The sequence below is a fragment of the Suncus etruscus genome, chromosome 5 (genome assembly GCF_024139225.1).
Source record: "Suncus etruscus isolate mSunEtr1 chromosome 5, mSunEtr1.pri.cur, whole genome shotgun sequence".
Taxonomy (NCBI): domain Eukaryota; kingdom Metazoa; phylum Chordata; class Mammalia; order Eulipotyphla; family Soricidae; genus Suncus; species Suncus etruscus.
The window spans coordinates 151,799,517-151,825,049 of NC_064852.1; the positions used below are offsets into that span (position 1 = coordinate 151,799,517).

Consider the following 25,533-nt stretch of genomic DNA (forward strand, 5'->3'; position numbering starts at 1 on the left):
TTCTTCTTCTCCTTCTTCTTCTTCTTCTCCTTCTTCTTCTTCTTCTTCTTCTTCTTCTTCTTCTTCTTCTTCTTCTTCTTCTTCTTCTTCTTCTTCTTCTTCTTCTTCTTCTTCTTCTTCTTCTTCTTCTTCTTCTTCTTCTTCTTCTTCTTCTTCTTCTTCTACTTCTACTTCTTTTTCTCTTCTCTTCTCTTCTTTTCTTTTTCTTTTTTTTTTGTGGTTTTTGGGTCACACCCGGCAGTGCTCAGGGGTTATTCCTGGTTCCAGGCTCAGAAATTGCTCCTGGCAGGCACGGGGGACCATATGGGACGCCGGGATTCGAACCAATGACCTCCTGCAAACGCCTTACCTCCATGCTATCTCTCCGGCCCCTCTTCTTTTCTTCTTTTTCTTTTTTCTTCCTCCTTCTCCCTCTCCTCCTTTCCCTCCTCCTTCCTTCTTCCTCTTCTTTCTCTCCTCCCTTTCCTCCTCCTGCTTTCTCCTCTTCTTTTTTCCTCCTTCTCCTCCTTCTCCTCCTCCTTCTCCTTGTTCTTCTCCTCCTTCTTCTACTTCTCCTTTTCCTCATCTTTTTCTTTCTTTCCTCCTTTTCCTCCTCCTCTTCCTCCCTTCTTTCTCTTTTCTTTTTCTCTCTCTTCCCTTTCCCCCTTTTAGACTCTACGGTTTGCAATATTGTTACTGAAGGGGTATCATCCATATATCACTTATAGCACTTATAGCAATTCTTGTCCAGAGTAAAATTTTGCAATGGTCTACTAAAAATCAGCTCAATGACTACTTTTACTTTTGTGAGCACTGTCTGTTTGGTTTGTTGTTGTTGTTTTTTTTTTTTTTTGAGGGGTCATACCCAGCGGTGTTCAGGGATCACTCCTGGCTCTGCACTCAGAAACAGCTCCTGGCAGGTTGGGGGTTCATATGGGATGTCAGGATTAGAACCACCACCCATCCTGGGTTGGCTGTGTGCAAGGCAAACACCCTACCATTGTGTTATTGCTTTGGCCTCATAGAAAGTCCATATTTTTGCCACACCCAGAAGAGCTCAGGGGTTACTCCTGACTCTGCACTCAGAAACTGCTCCAGGCAGGCACAGGGGACCATATGGGATGCTGGGAATGAAACCCAGGTCAGCCTTGTGCAAGGCAAATGCCCTGCCACTGTGCTATCTCTCTGGTCCAAGTACATACTATTGTCTGCCATTATACTAGGCTTGGTGTATGTGGTCCAGCCTATTCTTATGCAGATATAGTTTTTAGACAAATTTCCTTATGTATTAATTACCCAATACACACAAGTTTCACTGCTAAAAGTGCTGAGATTATATATAATCATTTTTAGCCACGTCTGTTTTATCTTTTCTGTTTGCTTTTGTTTTAATGTCATATTCATTAACAAACATTTATTAAACTTTTCATATGGTCAAAAGGAGAAAATGGCTGAAATGTCATTCAGAGAGTAATTTGCCTCATATGAAAACACTTTAAACAGTGATAACACTTATTTCATCTATGGATTTTAAAAGGATTATTGCATAGAATCAGTCACTTTTTTTCATTTTGTATACTCTTCATTTGTAAGGCTTGTCAACGTACAAGAGCAATGCACTTAATGGGTTGTGACCCTATCCGAAGAGTTTTTGGGGTCCATTATGACTATTAAAAGGGCCTGGTGTTTTCATGCCAGATGTGTTTGAAATGCCCCTCTTGCCAGAAATATAATTGTTTTCAAGTCAAGAGAATTATCTCTTCTAAGAAAAGTATTATTGCACACAGAAAAGCAATTATCTCATTAACTAGCATGTGAAATGAGACAACTGACAGGACAAACAAGGAACAAACACATTGTCATCTGGGAAGAATGTGCTAGCATGCAAGGCCTTACGTGTTACTGCTGTGAAGGCAAATAATGAAGATGCATCAACAAAATGGAACAGTGAGCACGAATTTTATAAATGTAGGTGTACTGTGCAGAGCGTGGCTCTTGCTGATACATTTTTCTTCTACTTGATTCAAAGGAGGATCCCTACTTTAAGTCAGTGATCATGTAGTGAAGACCTTGGTGTAATCGTTACAGCTATCAACAACCTGACTCATGGGCATTTGGTCCAAAAGTTACCAAAGCTGTTTCTGAGCTCTTGTCTGTACCCACCATCTTAGGGTGACATCAGAATGCAGGCATGTGGTGGAACAGACTTCAAAGACTCAACTTAGACTTCTAGCTAGCTTAGCTTTTTTCTTTTATTGGTTCATGTTTTCCATTTGGCTTCCATATCCTGTTCTTGCTTGATGCCCCTTCTAGAATTTCATTTACAAATCTCACAGTATTGGTTGGTGAATTCACACTAATTCATGTGGTGATGCAGGCTGAGGATTTTAGCAATCTCATTCCTCCTGCTTGGAAAAATATCTGCTGTTTTTCCACCACCCAGTCTAGCATCATATTGAACGCAGCAAAATGCGTCTTAAATGGCTCTCTAAGTGCATTTAATCAAAATGCATTTAAGGAAGACTGTTTACATTATCTTCTGCCAATACTATTAATCATGGTGCTCAAACCCTTGAGTGAAACAGAAATCTGATATTTACTTTTTCCTAATTAGATTTTTTAAAGAAAGAAGAAAACAATCAAAAGCAGGACATCACAATATATTTTTAAAGTCCCAAGTATTGCTTCCAGTTAGCAACATTCCAGCTTCATAAAATGGAGTAATGACAATTCGATGGTATCTATAAATCTCTTATTATGTATTAAATGCTATTAATTCAAAGTATAAATTCTAATCCTTTTGATCTTTGGTCTACATGGAAACCAGGCTCCCATTGCAGTTGTCTATGGGCAACTTTTCCAAATGTTGTGGCTAGTGGTATGGTACATCTGTCATTTTGTAGTCGAAATTGCATAACCTTAAAATGACTAGATTTGGGCCCGGAGAGATAGCACAGCGGTGTTTGCCTTGCAAGCAGCCGATCCAGGACCAAAGGTGGTTGGTTCGAATCCCGGTGTCCCATATGGTCCCCCGTGCCTGCCAGGAGCTATTTCTGAGCAGATAGCCAGGAGTAACCCCTGAGCAATGCCGGGTGTGGCCCAAAAACCAAAAAAAATAAAAAAAATTAAAAAAATTAAAATGACTAGGTTTGCTTTACCTCATCCAAGAGTTTAGATCCAGAAGGTACTAACTAGATGTTTGGAATTGAACCTAGGCCCCATTTCTTGGCTTGCGGTTTTGGGATGGTCCTGGAGGTGCATGCCAATTCAGTGGGGCTTTATTTTTTGAGTGAGAATGTAAAGGGAAGCGAGGTGTGAGAGAGAGAAGGTGACAATTTAAATGACCTCTGTGCTCAATGGTCATATGTGGAACAGAGATTAAACTGAGCCAGCCTCATGCATGGTAAGATGGATAGAATTTAGGGGCCAGCCTTGTAAGCAGGCTTTAAACCTTTGGGAAATAGTTGATAACTTTATAAGAGATTTCTTTGTGGCTTCTGAAATGATTGTTCAATTTCTGACTCTTGGAACTCTCCATTCCTCGCTAACAGGCGAAGAGCAGAACCCCAACTTCTCTTGAAATGCCAAAGTTCATGAGCCGGAGCACAACTTCCGGGTTCAATGGACTGGTTTGGCCACATCTGTTTGCTAAGTATAAACTGGGGGTGATGAAAAGGATGTTTTGTGACTCTGTGCTGGAGTTGTAGCAGCCTTCCCTGCCAAGCACAAAGCTTACTGCCAGGCTCCCTTACTGTCCAAATCCTCCCGCATTTGAAAGCTTTATGAGACCCTGGAGTCTACCGATGGCTGCGATTCCACCTACTTCCAAGAACTTGGGGATCCAGGATGAACTCATGAAAACATCACTTGTAGCACATATACCTGGAGAACTCATTTGCAGCGTTTGTGCCAACACAGTTCCTGTGCGTGTGCGTGTGCGTGTATGCTTGCACACACACAAACCCAAAGGAATGACAAGCTGGCTCCAAAACAACAATTTGTAAAGTACAAGGGGAAAACTCTGGATGGGACTGTTTTCCTCATTATTTAAATCAACTGAGGTGAAATGCCAGGATTTTTCCTAACATTTCATTAAATATTGCAGTCGAAAATTGAAGATGAAATTGAACCTTTCCATGCAGGTCAGAAATGTGTCCCCTGATTTTTACATTGCGTACATCTGTTTCAGTTCTTAGGAGCCTAAGCACATGAGCCTTTGATGGCTCATATGAATGATGCTGGTCATATATATTCTTTCAAGACATAGTAAGAAAGACTTGATAAAGCAGAATGTCACATTATCTTTCACAATCTTATATAAGGTAAGAGACAAAGGTGCAGCCAGTATTAATAACGTCACAGTTTCTTTCTTTATGTAGTGATATTATTGATGCAGATTCCTGATATTTGTTTCAGACACTGCTCCTGGCTCAGGCATTACTCCAGGTGGCACTCAGGGAACCATAGAAGTGTTGAAGATCGAAACTGGGTCTTTTACATGGAAAGCCTGTGTCCCTCCCATTGAACCATCTCTTTGGCCCGATTTCTAACTAGCATTTGTTAAGTAGTTATTTGTACCAGTTATTTTTAGCATAAAGAGTTCTCTTTTTATTGTGAGGCAAGATAAATATGTCTTATTACTTTAATAAAATACACTGGATACAAGGTTGTTCATAATAAAGTTGTTTTCTTTTTAGTCACAAAGTTGTTCATGATTGAGTTCCAGTCGGACAATGTCCATCTCTTCACCAGTGTACATTTCTTCCACCTATATCCTCCAATTCCCTCCCACCCTCCCCTCCCTGCCTCTATAACAGACACTTTTGTTCTCTCTTTCTCTCTCTCCTTCAATTTTTCCCTTTTAGACACTGTAGTTTGCAATATTGTTGGTGAAGGGGTTCATGCAACTCAAGTGCCCAAGAACAGTGAGTGGATTAAGAAACTGGTGATGGGTGGTGTTCTTTACATGACTGAAACCCAAATACAATCATGTATGTAATAAAGTTGGTTAAATAATAAAAAAGAAAGAAAGAAAGAAAGAAAGAAAGAAAGAAAGAAAGAAAGAAAGAAAGAAAGAAAGAAAGAAAGAAAGAAAGAAAGAAAGAAAGAAAGAAAGAAAGAAAGAAAGAAAGAAAGAAAGAAAGAAAGAAAGAAAGAAAGAAAGAAAGAAAGAAAGAAAGAAAGAAAGAAAGAAAGAAAGAAAGAAAGAAAGAAAGAAAGAAACTGGTACATCTACACACTGGAATACTGTGCAGCTATCAGGAAAATGAAGTCATGAGATTTGCTTGTACATGGATGGATATGGAAAGTATGCTTAGAAAATGAGTCAAAGGGAGTGGGATAGACATAGAATAATCACACTCATTTGTGGAATATAAAAACAAGATAGTATGGTAATAATATCCTGAGACCATAGAGATAGGGCAAAAGGACCGTCTATGGTAGGAATTTTCTTACAAAAAATGGGAGAGTGAAGTAGGGTGGAAAAAAGGATCATTATGACTACGAGAGTTGGAAATAGTCACTCTGAACAAGAACTGCGTGATGAAAGGAGATAAGTTGATATGCAACAGAATTTTTATTGACTAAACACTTAGAAAGATGCAAGAAGGTAGCAGGGAGAAGGAATGAAGAACACGAACTTGAAAGAGTGAATAAGCTAAGAGGCATAGAGACAAGCAAGCAAGAAAATATGTGCTCAACAGGGAACATAGACTTGAAAAGAAAGCCAAAATGTTTGAATTTTTATCAAACATAAATTATTTCTTTATTGGTGATTCTGGTATAATATCTTTTTTATTTATAATATCTTTATTTAAGCATCTTGATTACAAATATGATTGTGATTAGGTTTCAGTCATGTAAAGAACACCACCCTTCACCAGTGCAACATTCCCACCACCAATGTCCCAATGTCCCTCCATCCCACCCCACCCCCACCTGTACTCTAGACAGGATGTTCCAGTTCCCTCATTCATTCACATGGTTATGGTAGTTCTCAGTGTAGTTATTTCTATAACTGCACTCACCAGTCTTTGTGGTGAGCTTCATGAAGTGAGCTGGAAGTTCCAGCCCTCCTCTCATTGTCTCAGGATTGTTGCAAAAATGACTTTTATTTTTCTTAAAACCCATAGATGATTGAGACTATTCTGTGTCTCTCTCTCCCTCTGACTTATTTAACTCAGCATGATAGATTCCATGTACATCCATGTATAGGAAAATTTCATGACTTCATTTCTCCTGATGGCTGCATAATATTCCATTGTGTATATGTACCACAGTTTCTTTAGCCATTCATCTGTTGAAGGGCATCTTGGTTGTTTCCAGAGCCTGGCTATAATATCTTTTTTAAAATGACCTATTCCAAAGTAACAACAATTTGTGCCTGTCTTCTATGAATTATGGACCAGTGATATTTTTTCTTTATGTCTTCCAAGAAGTAGAATCCTCAGTATAATGATAACTTTACAGAGGAGATAGCTGGGCTACAAAGAATTTCTGACTTATACTGGTCACACTGCAACCATTTATATCAGTAAACCACAATGGCCTCCTTCCATTCCTGGGGATATGGCCCAGGCATTCACACATGCAGGATAAAATAAAGGCTGTATTGCTGAATTATACTTCTCACCTCAAACTACTCCTAATAAAAAATAAAAATGAAGAAAAAACATTTTTTTCATTTAGAAAAGAAAGTTTAAGAAAAACAAACAGGGCCCAAGTGATAATACTGGAAGGGAGGAGTTTGTTTTGTATGCAATTTATCCTAGTTCAATCCCAAGCAGCACATGTAGTCCCCTGAGCACTTCCAGGAGCAACTTCTGAGCAAAGAGCCAGGAAAAAGTTCTGCTGGATCACTTTGTGGTCCAACACCACCCACTCCACCAAAGGAACATACAAAAAGAAACCCAGCCCAGAAAAATATCATTAAAAACATAAAAACAATATACCAAAACTGTGTGCCACACCTGATTATCATAACAATAAAACCAACACAACAAAAGGAAAGAGATGGGAAAATCAAAATTAGAGTTAAAAAATTCTACTTGTGGACTGCAAAGATAATATAGGGGCAAGGTGCTTGCCTTGTGTGCGGTCAACTCTGGTTCAATCCCTGATACTGTATATGGGTCCCCCACCAATGGTCCTGAGTGCAGAGCTAGTTGAGCACTGAGCCTTGAACACTGCCAGTTGTGTTCCCAAAGCATAAAGAAATGAATTAACTTCTTTTGGGATCCTGAGACAATGGTGGTAAGAAGTGGGCACTCTGGTGAAGTCTGTGGAGTTGGAATATTATATACATGAAACGCTATCACTAACAGTACTATAAATCACTGTGCTCAAGTTTTTTTAAAAAAATCAGCATCTGTGAACTTCTGATAGACCTCTCACTCTGTCTAAAAAATTGATAAGACACACAGCACCATTGCCTGCAGGATTTGGACAGTAGGACCCAGTACATAGCTGTTAGTCTTTGAGAGGGGAGAACCATAAATCAAGAGCACTAGACTCACACTAAGCATTTCCCAAATAAGGTGCAGGGAATTGAGCAGAAAGCATCTGCAAGACTCAGATTTTGAGCTGTCTGGGAATACAAAACAACGTACAAAGAAGGAGTCCCTGGTATAGGCAGGATCCAAATCCTAGGTTGCAAATAAGCCTGATGAGATACTACAAGATTTGGGGTTCAGAGGTGATAGAAGATATTAACCCAACAGAGGGGAACTTCCCAAAAGACCAGGCCCTTGGAGGAAGAACAATGCCATCCTTCCATCAGTGCCAGAATTGAATCCCTCAAATGGCAGAAAGTCGTAAATAGACCCCAAGTAAAAGCCTATCACTGCTGTCGTTCTCATACAAAGCGCAGGATATTGTGAGTTAAAGAGTTCAGTGGCATCCAGTTCAGTTCAGCGCCTACCTCTTGAGCTCAGCGGTGACTTGTGGACTGAGCTAAAGTACCGACGGCCCCCTCCAGCAGCCTGGAAGCAGAAGACGACTGGGGACTATGTGCATTTGATTCGGTGTGCGCGCACTGAATCCAATAACCTGCATGACCCGAATATAAACCGAGTTTGGGGTTTTGTGCCAAAAACTCGGTTTATACTCGAGTATATACGATAATCTTCTGTAGATCAAAGAGGATCCATGGTCAATTAGTTTCTTTCTAGAACACTATTCAACCCTCTCCAGGTAACAGTTGGCACTTTGTGCCTGCCTTGTCTATCAATGCCACACCCCTGTGTAAGGAACTCTGACCCTGAGACCAAAGGAGGACACCAGGCTTGAGAGGCCTTAATTGCCTTTACCCACAAGGGAGGGTAACAGGCTCAAGAAGCCATCTGTACCCACAAAGGAGGGCTTTTAGGCACTGAGAGAACTTGGCTGCCTGTTCATGAGGCACAGGGAAATGGGGAAACTGATAGGGGATGTTGCATAAATATTATTTGAGACATAACTTCACTAGCATTTTAAGGATTTTTCTTTGAGCGATTTTGTGTATGCCTAAGCAATTCTTTATTAGTCTTACAAAATTATAAACCACCCTCAAACCTAGCTTTGCTATTAGCCTAAGAGCAATCATATTAAAGGTTAATAATTCAGGCCCCACCTCAGAATGCATGAACTGGAACAAGGCCAAAACAATAAGAAGTACCAGTCTTTGTAAACTGACCTTGCTAGCAAAAACTTCAGACAAGATAGCTAAAGCAGCAGAGGAGCACAGAAGTTTGCCCTGGGTATTTTGTTTAGGTTCAGTGTAAGAACTAACAGTCATGTTTGCAATTATGATGCCTTGCTAAGAAGTTAAGTATAAGCATTCCAGCTTTAACATTCAATAAACAGGGGCCAGCGAGGTGGTGCTAGAGGTAAGGTGTCGGTCTTGCAAGCGCTAGCCAAGGAAGGACCGCGGTTCGATCCCCCAGTGTCCCATATGGTCCCCCCAAGCCAGGGGCAATTTCTGAGCACTTAGCCAGGAGTAACCCCTGAGCATCAAACGGGTGTGGCCCGAAAAAAATTCAATAAACAGAAGAGAGTTTGAATCCCACTTCTGAGTCTTTGCATCTCTGATCCCATTTGCCAATTTCATGCACCCACCTTCCTGAGCAGGAGCCTGGAAATTCCTTTAGTGTCTGGACAAACAGGCCATGACATGTGCCTCCCTCTCCACAAACATGCACACACACACACACACACACACACACACACACACACACACACACACACACACACCATCAGAAAATATGGCTCATTCTTCCCTGGTGAAGACATAGATTGCAGAATGAGAGATTGGTTGATCTAGCTAATTTGGATTTAATACTTTTGTGGTAATGAGGACACCTACTCATTACATGTCAAGAATATAATGTTATTGACTTTTATCAGCATCTATACATTAGATCTCCAAGATTTATTCAAGTTCCTTTCTTTTTCCTTTTTATTTTTTTGTTTTGGGCTCTGCACTCAGAAATTGCTCCTATCAGGATCAGGGGACCATATGGGATACCGAGAATTAAGGCAAACGCCCTACTGCTGTGCTATCACTCCAGTCCCCAACTTCTTTTATTTCTTTTTAAAAATTACAGCTAATCTCCCCAATATTTACTGTGCCTATGCAGAAAAAAAAAAGAAGTAGCACAAAAATATTTTTTTTTGGTTTTGTTATTATTGTTGTTGGGTGTTTTGTTTTGTTTTACTTTTCATTTTTCTGTGCTTTGTTTGGTTTTTTATTTCAGGGCTGTAGTTATTGTGTGGTGTTTGTCTTTATTGCTGTGGTGCTTTTTGGATTTTTTGTTTGGTTTTTCTTTTTGTATTGTTGTTGTGTTTCTCTTCCTTTTTCCCTCTCTTTTCTCAAATTGATATGTATAGCCTCCCTAAAAGGACTCGACCCATTTTTTGCTTGTTTGATTTTTGCCCCATTTTATTTTTTTATTTTCTTCAAACAGAACCACATAACTTGAACCATCTTATTCCGCCTCACAAATTGAGGGGGAAAGAATGGGGGGTACCAAGACCAAACAGTTGTGTGATCACTAAGTAGTAATAAAAAAATGATTGGAATTAAACACCAAATCCAAAGCCAATGACAACAGAATCGATACCCAATCTACAAGCTAGACACAGAGGGGACCACTTATACTAGCAGCCCAGGGGGTAAGGGAGAGGGATATGGGATGCATGCTGGGAATGGGAGTGGAGGGAGGACAGCTTTGGTGGTGAAAATTCCCCTGATTCAATGTCAATATGTACCTAAAATATTACTATGAAAGATATGTAATCGACTTTGGTACATATAAAAATTATTATAATAAAAATAATTATAGCTCAGGTAATATATGGGTATAGCAATATTAATGTTTTTAGTTCTAATGTACAAAGTACATCACTACTATAGTACCCACCGATTTCCATCTTCTTCCTTTTTTCTTTCTTCTTTCTTTCTTTCTTCTTTCTTTCTTTCTTCTTTCTTTCTTTCTTTCTTTCTTTCTTTCTTTCTTTCTTTCTTCTTTCTTTCTTTCTTTCTTTCTTTCTTTCTTTCTTTCTTTCTTGTTTATTTCTTTCTTTCTTTCTTTCTTTCTTTCTTTCTTTCTTTCTTTCTTTCTTTCTTTCTTTCTTTCTTTCTTTCTTTCTTTCTTTCTTCCATTCCTTCCACCAACTTCCCTCTATTTTCTCTTTTCCTTTTTTTTTTCTTTTTGCTTTTTGGGCCATACCCAGTGATGTTCAGGGGTTACTCCTGGTTTTGTGCTCAGAAATCGCTACTTGCTTGGGGAACCATATGGAACACCAGAGGATTGAACCTCATTCCATCCTAGGTTAGAACTTGCAAGGCATCTTTCCTTCCTTCCTTCCTTCCTTCCTTCCTTCCTTCCTTCCTTCCTTCCTTCCTTCCTCCCTCCTTCTTTCTTTCATTCTTTCTTTCATTCTTCCTTCCTTCCTTCCTTTCTTTCTTTCTTTCTTTCTTTCTTTCTTTCTTTCTTTCTTTCTTTCTTTCTTTCTTTCTTTCTTTCTTTCTTTCTTTCTTTCTTTCTTTCTTTCTTCTTTCTTTCTTTCTTTCTTCTTTCTTTCTTTCTTTCTTTCTTTCTTTCTTTCTTCTTTCTTTCTTCCTTTCTTCTTTCTTCCTTCCTTTCTTCTTTCTCTTTCTTTCTTCTTTCTTTCTTTCTGTCTTCCTTTCTTTCTGTCTTCCTTCCTTCCTTTCTTTCTTTCTTTCTTTCTTTCTTTCTTTCTTTCTTTCTTTCTTTCTTTCTTTCTTTCTTTCTTTCTTTCTTTCTTTCTTTCTTTCTTTCTTTCTTCTTTCTCTTTCTTTCTTTCTTTCTTCCTTTCTTTCTTTCTTCTTTCTTTCTTTCTTTCTTTTCTTCCTTCCTTCCTTCTTTTCCTTTTTTTCTTTCTCTTTTGTGGACCACACCCAATGGTACTCAGGAATTATAAATATACTACCCTGAAAAGAGAAATGGAAGAAAGAGGACTAGTAGATATATATAGGACACTCCATCCCCAGAAACCTGGATATACATTCTTCTCCAATGTACATGGGTCATTCTCCAGGGTTTGATTCTTGATACCACACGTTGCCTTGAACAATATGCTGGGTATGCCCTCCAAACAAGCAAACAAATATCATGACTCATATAGGGGAAAATATTTAAATATGCACCAATGAGACCTCAACCAGTGAGACAGTGAGACTGTTCAGGGTTAAGGTACTTGCCTTGCCTATGGCCAGTCCTGGTTGGATCCCAAGCATAGCCAGGAGAAACCCTTATACATCACTGGGGGTGGCAAAAAAGTAAAATAAATGAATAAAATAAACATTCATAAGCACACCAAGAAATAACTGTCTGCTTGGGATGTTAGTGAGATAGATGGGCGACATTGTACAAGGGAAGAGAGAATACAAGAAGGAAGGCGCTTGCCTTGCATGTAACTGTGGTAGGTTTTGAATGTGGGTAGTTGTTGTTTGCATTTTCATTTTTACTTAATTTAAACACTGTGGTTACAAGTTTGTTCATAATAAAGTTGTTTGTTTTCCACAAATACTGTTTCATAGTTAAGTTTCAGTCAGACAGTGCCCATTGTCCAGTGCACGTTTCCTGCCACAAATGTCTCGAGTTTCCCTCCCACTCCAGTCTCACTGACTGCCTTTCCTCTTTTTTCTTCTCTTTTTTCCCTTTTAGACATTGTGGTTTGCAGTAACATTACCAAAGGTGTTGGAAGCCATAAGACTTAGAGAGCAAAATGGAGTCTCTGATGCCTGAGAAACCAAAGGCCTGTGTACCTGACAGGCTGTACTGTGGCATTTTTCCCATGGGCCTAAAGGAAAGAACAGCCACATAGTTCAGTTAGCAAAAGTCACAAAATGCTCCAATAAACCTTCTGAGTTGATAGGATATAGCTCACATCCTGTTAAGCTACCATTGTGAAAGAATGTCTGTATGATCTAAGGGTATGCTGTAAAACTGGAAAGTCCATCCTGTACGACCCCCCTACTTTTCTATAGACGCCATGGAAAAGTACTGACTGTTACTTCCGTATTTTGCTTATCTATAAAAACTAGCCCCCTTTCAATAAATCTCAGCTCTTGATCAGCCAGCTTGACTTGAGCTCATTTCTTTCTCAGCCTCTTTCCTCCATTTCAGGTCGGATCCCACTCGTGACCCACGAATTACTTCGTGATCCTCATTCTCACACCCCCACGGGTCGGGGGTCCCCCATCGGGGGTCACACAAAGGTATCATGCCTATAAATATTATACCAGTTCTTGTCCAGAGTGATCATTTCCAACTCATATTATTATAGTGGTCCCTTCTCTGCCCTAACTGCACTCTTTGTGGCAAGCTTCCTACCATGGACTGGTCTGTCTTGCCCTCATCTCTATTGTCTTTGGATACTATTACCATACATTTTTAAAATCCCACAAATGCATGCAAACATTCATGTTTATACCTCTCCCTCAGACTCATAATTCTCTCCATATTCATACATGAATAATTGAATTAATGACTTCATTTTTTACCAAATGCTGTGTAGTATTCCGTTGTGTAGATGTGCCCTAGTTTCTTTATCTACTCATCTGCTCTCAGGCACTTGGGTTATTTCCAAATTATGGCTATTGTGAGTAGTGCTGCAATGAATACAGGAGTTTAGAGGCTTCTCTACATTGTGTTTTTGTTTAGGGTATATTCCTAGTAGTAGTATAATTGAGTCCTATGGAGAATCAATTTCTAGTTTTTGAGAAATGTCTATATTGTTTTCCAAAAATGGCTCGACTAGTTGACATTTCCACCAACAGTGAATGAGAATCCCTTTCTCCCAAATCCATGCCAGCACTGGTTGTTCTTGTTCTTTATAATGTGTGCCAGTCTCTATGATGGGGAGATCATATTTCATTGTCGTTTTGATTTGCATTTCTCTAATGACTAATATTGTGCAGCATTTTTCATGCTTTTTTTGTTTGTTTGTTTTTGTTTTTGGTTTTTTTTGGTCACATCCAGCAGCATTCAGTGGCCACTTCTGGCTCTGCATCCAGAAGTCGCTCCTGGAAGGCTTGGGGAACCATATTTCACCTTTTTAAGCCTGAAGTCTATGCTATCTAATATTAGTATGGCTTCCTCAGATTTTGGGGGGGTGATCACACCCGACAGCACTCAGAGGTTACTCCTGGCTCTATGCTCAGAAACTGCTCCTGGCAGGCTTGGGGGACCATATGGAATGCCGGGATTCGAACCACTATCCTTCTGCATGCAAGGCAAACACCTTACCTCCATGCTATCTCTCAGGCCTCATCTCCTCAGACTTTTTAAAGGAGTTGTTTAATTGAAAATTTTTATTCTAACCTTTGACTTCAAGTTTGTGTTTGCTCAGACTATTCAAATGTGTTTCTTGTGGGCAGCGAAATTCTGGATTCAATTTTCTGACCCAATTGGCCATTTGTGTCTTTTAACTGGTGCATTGACAGTAATAGAGATTATTGTCATGGGGTTTTGTGGCATCTTTTTGTAGACGTTTGTTATTTTTTTGTTTGTTTGTTTGTTTTTGTTTTTTCTTAAAGTAAGTAAACCTACCTTTAAGGTAGGTTTTCAATCTGTAAAGTTTCTGTTGTTTATCCATGAAGCTGTGTATCCTTTTGAGGGTGGGCACACCCGGTGACACTCAGGGTTTACTCCTGATTATGTACTCAGAAATTGCTCTTGGCTTGGGGGACCATTTGGGATGCCAGGGATCGAACTGCTGTCTGTCCTGGGTCAGCTGTGTGCAAGGCAAACACCCTACCTCTGTGCAATAGCTCCAGCCCTAGTATCCTTCTTTTAAACCTGAATGAAAGTCTGGATGGGTAAAGTATTCTTGGGAAGTGTTCATTCTATTGTTTTGTCACTATATACCACCACTTGCACTAGGCCTTGAGGGTTGCTAAATGATAAATTTGCTATAAATCTAAAGGATATTTCTTTATCTGTAATTTCCCTTTTTAATCTTGCTGCTTTCAGTATTTTATATCTATGGTTTTTTTTTATCATTGTTACTAGATTGCCTTGAGGTGCTTTTACTTGGGTATCTTTTAGGTGGTATTCTTTGCCCTTCTCTGCCTAACTGCACTCCCCCACTCTTTGTGGCAAGCTTCCTACCATGAATAGTATTCCTGGCCCTCATCTCTATTGTCCTTGGATACTATTACCATACTTTTTTTTTTTTTTTTTAGATTTTGGGTCATACCCGGCAACTCTCAGGGGTTACTCCTGGCTCTACACTCAGAAATCGCTCCTGGTACACTCGGAGGACCATATGGGATGCTGGGATTTGAACCACAGTCTTTCTGCATGCAAGGCAAACACCTTACCTCCATGCTATCTTTCTGGCCCCATTCTATTTTTAATATCCCAGAAATGCATGTAGACATTTATGTCTATGCTTCTCCTTCAGACCCATTTCGCTCAGCATGCATGCAACATGCATACATGCATTCTTTAGGTCTGGGAACTTCTCAGCAATGGTATCTTTGACTGTTAACTTCTTCTTAGGGGTTTTGTTTCTGGCTCTCCTGGACCCCAATTATTATGTTGTTTCTGTTGACTTTATCCCAAAGATTTATTGTTGTCTGTTCACTTATTTTGAGGATGCCCCCGACATCTTCTGTTTGTTCCTTTATGTTAAGCTCTTCTTCAACTTCTTCTGTTGTATAGAGGGGTTATACAGCTTAACTTCTAGCTTACTGATTCTGTCCTTAGCAACAGTTTCTCCACTAGTGATGCCTTCCAGTGAGTTTTTCATACCAAATTTTTCAGTTCTGTTATTTCTGTTTGAAGTTTATTTTTGTAATTTATATTTTCATATCCTCTTGAATCTTATTGGTTATCTGTTCTATGGTTTATTTTGCGTTCTTTCAACATCCTCAACATTTACTCTCTCAAGTCCTTATCAGAAAGGTCATATAGGTATTTGATACTAGTTGAGTTTTCAGAACTATCATTTTCATTCACTAATGATGGAGTTATGTGTTGCCTTTCCATTGTGACTTTTGCACAATGGTGGTATTTTTTATATGTTGTGCTGGGTCTCTTTGACTAGAAGAAATGTACAGCGACAGAGTGAAGCAGAAAGGCTGTACTCTTCTTGGGATACACTGACCTGGGTTGAAAATAGCCTTCCAAGTCAAAGAGGAGTTTTTTTTTTTTTTTTGTCTGTCTCAGTTTCTTGGGACAGTGTGGCTGTTTGGAGCTCAGCTGGATGGTTGTAAGACCACTTCCCTCATCTTGCTACTTCTCTTTCCCTAGGGGCACACTGATCTGAGGAAAAAAAAATGGCTCTCCTGAGTCAAAGAATATCCTTTTGTCAGTCTTTCTGCCTTGTGTTTATAATCTTCTCTGGGTGCATTAACCTGAGTTCAGAATGGCTCTTTTGATTCATAAAGCTGTTGCTGCCACTCTGGTCTCTGGACCTGTCTGTCTCACAGCCACATTCTTTTTCAGAGTTTCTTCAGAAACACCAACCACTCTCTTCAAATATTCTGTGTTTATCCTGAATGTCCATTCATTTATCTGTCCATCCACTCTATTCAACCATCTGAAACCTATCTATTATCTTTCCATTTATCCACTGACTCACTCACCCATTTGCTCATCCATAGATAGCTCCATTCTTTCATATATCTAATTATTTTGGTTATCTACTTACCTATCATATATCTAAGATATCCCAGAATATAAAACATTAAAAGCAGGGTTCCAAACTATTAGTTCTGCATCCATTTTCATAGCAACATTGCTCACTACCTAAAAGCTGGAGGTCCCCAGCACCACCACTCTGACCACTTCCATGGGACAGCACAGAGCTATAAACTCCAAGAACCTCCAAGTGTAGCCCCCAAATCTAAACAAATAAAAATCATAAACATTGACAAACACGAGTAGGCTGGAGAGATCATCTCAACTCATTGTGTACAGGCTTTGCACACAGGAGACTGGGATCCAATACATGGTCCTGAACAATAGCCAGAGAACATAAACAATGCATGTCCAGAGACAAGCATCTTCAAGTGTGACCTCTTCAAATCAAATAATGGCAACAAAAAGATTCACTATAGTAACCGTGTTACCTAAATGACAATAAAATGTTGGGGTTGTGTGGAAATTGGGACTATGAGCATGCCAGTCGGTGCTCCCCATTTCCTTTCCTAAGGCTTAAAAGTTGATCCTATTCCCTGTCTGTTCACTAAAGTAGCACCTGCCTGCTGACAAGCCCTACAAGCAAGGATATAGAAACCAAGGTGGGCTTTTGTATTGTCTTATGACTAGGCCTAGCTGAGCATGTCTTCAGAGACAGAAGTGTACAAGGACTTGACTCAGGAAAAACTTTATAATTTGTATCCTCAGCTCTCTGTCCAGATACTTATCCACCCACCATCCATCCATCAACCCATCTCACCATCCATCCATTTATCCATCCATCCATCCATCCATCCATCCATCCATCCATCCATAGATTCATCCATCCATAGATCCATCTAGTTATCCATCTAATGATCCATGTATCCATTCATGCACCCACTCATCCATTCACCTATCCATCAATCCATTTATCCATCTATCTACCCATCCATCTACTTATTTATCCATCCTTTCATCCAGGTATCTGTCCATTCATTTATCTGTTCATCCACTCTATTCAACCATCTAAAACCTATCTATTACCTTTCCATTTATCCACCCACTCACTCATCCATCTGCTCATCCATAGATAGCCCCACTTTTTCATATATCTAATTATTTTTGTTATCTACTCATTTATCATATATCTAAGATATCCCAGAATATAAAACATTAAAAGCAGGATTCCAAACTATTAGTTCTGCATCTATTTTCATAGCAACATTGCTCACTACTTAAAAGTTGGAAGAAACCTCAATAGATGAATGGATAAATTCTGGCATGTATTACAACATGGACGGACCTGGAAGACTTGACACTAAGAGCCAAAGGAGACAACAGTCTTTGAATATACCTATGTTAACTTGATTCAGGCAAAAGAAAAGTCCTTTTTACCACAGGCCAGGAAATTATAGCACAAAGGGCAATGTCAGCATACTGCTTTGATCACTGAAGTTTTATTGGAACATGGGCCAACTCATTTTTTTTTCTATTTGAACTGTGTTTGCTCTGAGTTCTGGCAGCAAGCAGCAAATCTGGCCCTGATATGCAATGGTCTACTAACCCCTGATTTATTCCCCATGACCAGCAACCCCTACTCCCCATACTTGCCTGCAAACACCACTTACACCATTCTGAGGCCAACATTTATAATGCTCTTTGGTTGGCAGCTATTTCAATGCTATTTCCTTAATATTATAAGAAGCTAATACACATTCAAATTTCCAGTAACCTCCAGGCTGATAAAACTCCAGGCTATATCCAATATTTTGTTTGTGTTTCTTTCATTTTGGTTAGAATCAAAATTCAGTAAGTCCGGGGTCGGTGAGGTGGCACTAGAGGTAAGGTGTCTGCCTTGCAAGCGCTAGCCAAGGAAGGACAGCGGCATCCCATATGGTCCCCCAAGGGCGATTTCTGAGTGCTTAGCCAGGAGTAACCCCTGAGCATGAAACGGTGTGGCCAAAAAAACAAAAAAAAAAAAATTCAATAAGTCCTTCCCATTGGGATTGTCTGTGTTATTCTGAAGTCATTTTAACTTATTTATTTGGGTTTTTTTTTTTGGTTTGTTTGTTTATGGTTTTTGGGTCACACCTGGCAGCACTCAGGGGTTACTCCTGGCTTTATGCTCAGAAATCACTCTTGGCAGGCAAGGGGGACCATATGGGATGCCGAGATTCGAACCACCATCCTTTTGCGTGCAAGGCAAATGCTCTACCTCCATGCTATCTATCTGGCCCTTTTTATTTGGTTTTTGAGGGGGTCACATGCCAATGTGCTGAGGGGCTATTCATGGGGAGCACCATGTCCAAGTATGTGCGAATCATAACCTGTTGTGTGAGGAAAACAACTGGAGGAGGACCTAGTACAATACCAATAATAACAATAGCAATGAAGGGAAGAGAGAGTAAGAAAAATGAGGACAGGATAGTTTTCTTAGTGAGTAGGGCATTTGCCTTGATTGTACCTGACCTTAATTGGATCCCCAACACCACATAGGGACCCCTTTAACCTGCCAGGATGGATTTCTGAGGTCAGAACCAAAAGTAAGCTCTGAGCAACACTGGCTGTGCCCACACCCCTCAAAGGAGATGTTGGGCAGAGAAGATTGGGAAATTTTTAAAGGATTTTAAAGCAGATTCTATTTTTGGCTTTTTTGATATTCTATTTTATTTATATATTCATTTATGCTTTAACATTTTAGTTTATAGCTGTTCTGTGATATATAAGGCTGTTAATGATGGTTTCCTCTGTGCATAATTCCTACCCCTGTGTATGGGCAGATTTTATTTTAATACATATATTTATTTAAGAACCATGATTACAAACACACACACACACACACACACACACACACACACACACACACACACATATATATATATAGTTGGGTTTCAGCTATATAAATAAAAATAGAACACCCCTTTACCAGTGCAACATTCCCACCACAAATCTCCATCTCCTTCCTCCGCCACCCCTTGCCTGCATTCAAGTCAGGCATTCTACTTATCTCATTCACTACCATTGTCATGGTAGTTGTCAGAGTAGTTATTTCTCCAAATGAACTCACCACTCTTTATGGCAAGCTACCTTCCAGCCCTCATGTCTATTGTCTTTGTGTATTATTGCAGTATTTTATTTTACTTTTTTTTTAAAACCCATACATGAGAAAGACTGTTCTGTGTCTATCTCTCCTTCTGACTTATTTAACTCAGCATAATAGAGTTCATGTCCATCCATGTAAAGGAAAATTTAATGACTTCATCAGTTGCATAGTATTCCACTGTGTATATGTACCACAGTTTCTTTAGCCACTCATCTATTGTTGGGCATTTGGGTAATTTCCAGATTCTGGCTATTGTAAATAATGCTGAATAAATATAGGTGTGCAGAAGGCATTTTTGTGTTCCTAGGATATATTCCTAGGAGTGGTATTGCTGGATTATATGAGAGCTCAATTTTCCAGTTTCTTGAGGAATCTCCAAATTGTTTTCCATGTAGGCGGAACAAGATGCATTCCCACAAACAGTGAATGAGAGTTCCTTTCTCCCCACATCCCCGTCAGTCAGCACTGATTGTTCTTATTCTTTGATATGTGCCAGTCTTTGTGGTGTGAGATGGTATCTCATAGTTGTTTTGATTTTGCATCTCCCTGATAATTAGTGATGTGGAACATTTTTTTTTTTGTGGTTTTTGGGTCACACCCGGCAGTGCTCAGGGGTTACTCCTGGCTTCATGCTCAGAAATTGCTCCTGGCAGGCACGGGGGACCATATGGGACGCCGGGATTCGAACCGATGACCTTCTGCATGAAAGGCAAACGCCTTACCTCCATGCTATCTCTCCGGCCCCGATGTGGAACATTTTTAATGTGTCTTTTGGCCATTTGTATTTCTTCTTTGAGAAATTGTCTGTTCATTTCGTTTCCCCATATTTTGATGTAGTTAGATTATTTTTCTTGTTTAAATTCTGTCAGTACCATGTATATCTTAGATATTGGCTCCTTATCTGATGGGTATTGGGTGAATACCCAATAGTTTCTCCCATTCTGTAGGTTGCATTTGTATCCTCGTCACTATTTATTTTGAGGTACAGAAGCTTCTCAGCTTAATATAGTCCCATGTTTATCTCTGCTTCCACTTGCTTGGACAGTGCTGTTTCCTCCTTAAAAATGCCTTTAGTCATTAGCATTTCTTCTTTGTCAAAGTGTCTGTTCATTTCTTCTCCCCATTTTTTGATGGGATTAGATGGTTTTTTCTTGTAAAGTTCTGTCAGTGCCTTGTATATTTTGGAGATTAGCCCCTTATCTGATGGGTATTGGGTGAATAGTTTCTCCCACTCAGTGGGTGGCTCTTGTATCTTGTGCACTATTTCCTTTGAGGTGCAGAAGCTTCTCAGCTTAATATATTCCCATCTGTTAATCTCTGCTTTCACTTGCTTGGAGAGTGCAGTTTCTTCCTTGAAGATGCCTTTAGTCTCAATGTCCTGGAGTGTTTTACCTACGTGTTGTTCTATATATCTTATGGTTTTGGGTCTGATATCGAGGTCTTTAATCCATTTGGATTTTACCTTCGTACATGATGTTAGCTGGGGGTCTAAGTTGAATTTTTTGCAAGTGGCTACCCAGTTGTGCCAACACCACTTGTTGAAGAGGCTTTCTTTGTTCCATTTAGGATTTTTTGCTCCTTTATCAAAAATTAGGTGATTGTATGTCTGGGGAACATTCTCTGAGTATTCAAGCTTATTCCACTGATCTGAGGGCCTGTCCTTATTCCAATACCATGCTGTTTTGATAACTATTGCTTTGTAGTAAAGTTTAAAGTTGGGGAAAGTAATTCCTCCCATATTCTTTTTCCCAATGATTGCTTTAGCTATTTGAGGGTGTTTATTGTTCCAAATAAATTTCAAAAGTACCTGATCCACTTCTTTGAAGAATGTCATGGGTATCTTTAGGGGGATCGCATTAAATCTGTACAGTGCTTTGGGGAGTATTGCCATTTTAATGATGTTAATCCTGCCAATCCATGAGCAGGGTATGTGCTTCCATTTCCGCGTCTCCTCTCTTATTTCTTGGAGCAGAGTTTTAAAGTTTTCTTTGTATAGGTCCTTCACATTTTTAGTCAAGTTGATTCCAAGATATTTGAGTTTGTGTGGCACTATAGTGAATGGGGTTGTTTTCTTAATGTTCATTTCTTCCTTATTAGTATTGGTGTATAGAAAGGCCATTGATTTTTGTGTGTTAATTTTGTAGCCTGCCACCTTGCTATATGGCCAAAAGACACATGAAAAAATGCTCCACATCACTAATCATCAGGGAGGTGCAAATCAAAACAACGATGAGATACCACCTCACACCACAGAGAATGGCACACATCACAAAGAATGAGAATAAACAGTGTTGGCGGGGATGTGGAGAGAAAGGAACTCTTATCCACTGCTGGTGGGAATGCCGTCTAGTTCAACCTTTATGGAAAGCAATATGGAGATTCCTCCAAAAACTGGAAATCGAGCTCCCATACGATCCAGCTATACCACTCCTAGGAATATACCCTAGGAACACAAAAATACAATACAAAAATCCCTTCCTTACACCTATATTCATTGCAGCACTTTTTACCATAGCAAGACTCTGGAAACAACCAAGATGCCCTTCAACAGACGAATGGCTAAAGAAACTGTGGTACATATACACAATGGAACATTATGCAGCTGTCAGAAGAGATGAAGTCATGAAATTTTCCTATACATGGATGTACACAGAATCTATTATGCTGAGTGAAATAAGTCAGAGAGAGAGAGAAAAACGCAGAATGGTCTCACTCATCTATGGGTTTTAAGAAAAATGAAAGACATTCTTGCAATAATAATTTTCAGACACAAAAGAGAAAAGAGCTGGAAGTTCCAGCTCACAACAGGAAGCTCACCACAAAGAGTGATGAGTTTAGTTAGAGAAATAACTACATTTTGAACTGTCCTAATAATGAGAATGTATGAGGGAAATGGAGAGCCTGTTTAGAGTACAGGCGGGGGTTGGGTGGGGAGGAGGGAGACTTGGGACATTGGTGATGGGAAATGTTGCACTGGTGATGGGTGGTGTTCTTTACATGACTGAAACCCAAACACAATCATGTATGTAATCAAGGTGTTTAAATAAAAAAAAATCTAAAAAATAAATGCCTTTAGTCTCAATGTCATTGAGAGTTTTACCTATGTGTTCTTCTATATACCTTATGATTCTGGGTCTGATATTAAGGTTTTTAATCATTTGTATTTGACCTATGTGCATGGTGTTAGATGGTGGTCCAAGTTCATTATTTTACATGTGGCTGACCAGCATCACTTGTTAAAGTGGCCTTTCTTGTTCCATTTTACATTTCTTGCCCCCTTATCAAAAGTTAATTGGTTGTATGTCTGGGGAACATTCTCTGAATACTCCGTCTATTCCATTGATCTGAGGGTTTGTCTTTATTCCAGTACCATGCTGTTTTAATGACTATTGCTTTGTAGTACAATTTAAAGTTGGAGAAAGTGATGCCTCCCATACCCCTTTCCCAAGGGTTGTTCTAGCTATTCGTGGGTGTTTATTGCCTCAAACGAATTTCAGGAGAGTTTGATCCACTTCTTTGAAGAAAGTCATGGGTATCCTTAAAGGGATTGCATTAAATTTGTACAAAGATTTGAGGAGTATTGCCATTTTAATAATGCTAATCCTTCCAATCTATGAGCAAGGTATGTGTCTCCATTTCTTGTGTCCGCTTTTATTTATTTATTTATTTATTTATTTATTTATTTATTTATTTATTTATTTATTATATTAATAATTTTTATTTTGACCAAAATGGTTTACAAATTATTCACAGTAGTATTTCAGGTACATAGTGACATTGAATCAGGGCCATCCCCACCACCAATGTTGTCTTCCTTCCACCCCTGTTCCCAGCCTACATCCCATATCACCCCTTCTTTGCCTCCTGGGCTGCTAGTACAGTGGTCCCTTCTGTATTTAGCCTGTTGTAGATTGGGTATTGTTTTTATTGTAGTTGGCTTTAGATTTGGTGCCTCTTTTATGTCTTGAAGCAGGGTTTTTAATTTTCTTTGTATAGGTTCTTCACCTATTTAGTTAAGTTGACTCCAAGGTATTTGAGTTTGTGTGATACTGATGTGAATGGGATTGTTTTTTTAATGTACATATCTTCTCTGTCATTATTTGTGTATAAAAAGCCATTGAATTTTTGCATGTTAATTTTGTAGGCTGCCACTTTGCTATGTGAATCTATTGTTTCTAGATGCTTTTTGGTAGATTCTTTAGGATTTTCTAAATATAGTGTCATGTCATCTGCAAACAGTGAGAGCTTGACTTTTTTCTTTCCTATCTGAATGCCCTTGAGATCTTTTTCTTGCCTAATTGTTATGGCAAGTACTTATAGTATTATGTTGAATAGGAATAGTTAGAGAGGGCAGACTAGTCTTTTACCAGATTGTAGAGGAAAGGCTTTTAGTTTATCTCCATTGAGAATAATATTAGCCATTGTCTTGTGGTAGATGGCCTTTACTGTATGGGCAGATTTTAAATTGTTGCTCACTGACAGGCAAAATGAAAGAGACTCAGTTTTTTGATTAAGTGTTTGGGGATTCTTGTTTTTGGTAACAGATGCTGACACTGTGGGTTTGAAGTTGAAATTTTGTTGTTAGCTGATTTGTAAATAAATGGTAAATTAAAAAAAAGAGGGGCCAGAGAGGAGGCTGGAGCAATAGTGCAGTGGGAAGGGCATTTACCTTGCCTGTCGCTGATTTCGGTTTGATCTCTTGCATCCTGTATGGTTACCCAAGCTTTCTAAAAGTATTTCCTGAGAACAGACCCCGTAATTACCCCCTGAGAATCCTTGGATTTGGCTCCAAAACAAACGAACAAAAATAGGTCCAGGGAAACAGCTCAAAGAACTGAACCCTAAGTCTTACATGTGAGTCACCTCAGTTTCCATCTCCCTCACTTCCGGGTACACCCAAGTAGTGGGTTGAACCCTAAACTGGCAGACCAGTCTAGCTCTTCCAAGTACCATTGGGTCCTCTGAGCATTGCTGGGAAACCCAAGAAATCAAGCCACAAAGAGTCAAAAACATTCTACATGGACTAATCTAGAACCTCCTTGCAGTGCGGATGGACAGCCACTCCTCACCCATGGACTAATCTAGAACCTCCTTGCAGTGGGGATGGACAGCCACTCCTCACCCATCTTGTACTGCCAGAAGCCTCTGCAGACATACACACACACACACACACACACACACACACACACACACACACACACACACACACACACACACACACACCTCACAATCTCCGGTATATAAATGATAGAGCTTCAGGACTAATTTCAAGCGATACCAATTCCAAAACAACCTTTCTGTTCTACAGCTCCTAAAATATGTGGCCACATATGTGGCTATGGGATATCTTCAAATTCTGCAAAACTGTTATCCCAGTAGGAGCTCAGAAAAGTAGATGGGAAAGTAGCATAGAAGCCCATTAAGCTTGATAAGTTAAACCAATAACACAGGAGGCTCAACCAGCAACAAATAGCTCAGTCAATTTCAGACAATAATTTTAACAATATCATTGTGAGATATAACAATTTTTTTAGGTTTGTTTTGGGGTCACACCCGGCTGCACTCAGGGGTTACTCCTGGCTCTATGCTCAGAAGTCACTCCTGGAAGGCTCAGGGGACCATATGGGATGCCGGGATTCGAACCACCGACGTTTTACCTCCATGCTATCTCTCCCGCCCTAATAAAGTTTTTTTTTTTTTAAAGATACTTTTCTGGGCCAGAGCCATAGCTCAGTAGGTGTGCATTTGCCTTGCAAGTGGCCAATATGGGTTCAATCCCTGGCATCTCCTAGAGGTCCCCTAAGCCTGATAGGTGAGGCTCTGGAGCTCAGAGCCAGGAGTAACCTCTGTTTTGACCCAGAACAAAGCAAAAGAAACAAAAGATCCTATCCTGTGCAGTAGCTGGGATTCCTGGTGAGGAGAAACTCCTCCATGTCTTACTGTCTTTTACAAATGGTCACCTTTACCACACAGCCTCAGAGCCCTCAGAGGAAACAATTCTGCTTGACACAAACTTGTATATCTTCCCTCTCCTTGGGATTAGTATTGATTTTGGTTTTCGTACCATCCATCTGTTGGGCTCTGAACTCTTAGAATATGGTGTTCTTGGTCCTTAGCACCGAAGCATTTTGTTAAGGGAAAGATAGTGAAAACGATGGTTTGTGCCCATGTTTGGACTCTCCGTGGGGCCACACTGGCATTTGTTCGCAAGATTGTTTTTATGGAGTACTGGGGGTGCAAGAAGAGATCACCTCAGGTCAGGATGTAGCTCAGTAAAGAAGCAGGTGACTCTCTTGTCTTGAGGCTCCAAATTAA

General features: G+C 39.7%; 1 protein-coding gene across 1 annotated transcript in view; it reads left to right on the plus strand.

The window, feature by feature from the left end:
- RGS22 (regulator of G protein signaling 22) overlaps positions 1 to 3,686 on the plus strand; it is a 147,388-nt gene extending 143,702 nt beyond the window's left edge. Inside the window, 1 exon segment of the mRNA XM_049772955.1 lies at positions 3,531 to 3,686. Coding sequence (XP_049628912.1) covers positions 3,531 to 3,686 — 156 coding nt within the window.
- The last annotated feature ends 21,847 nt before the right edge of the window (positions 3,687 to 25,533 follow it).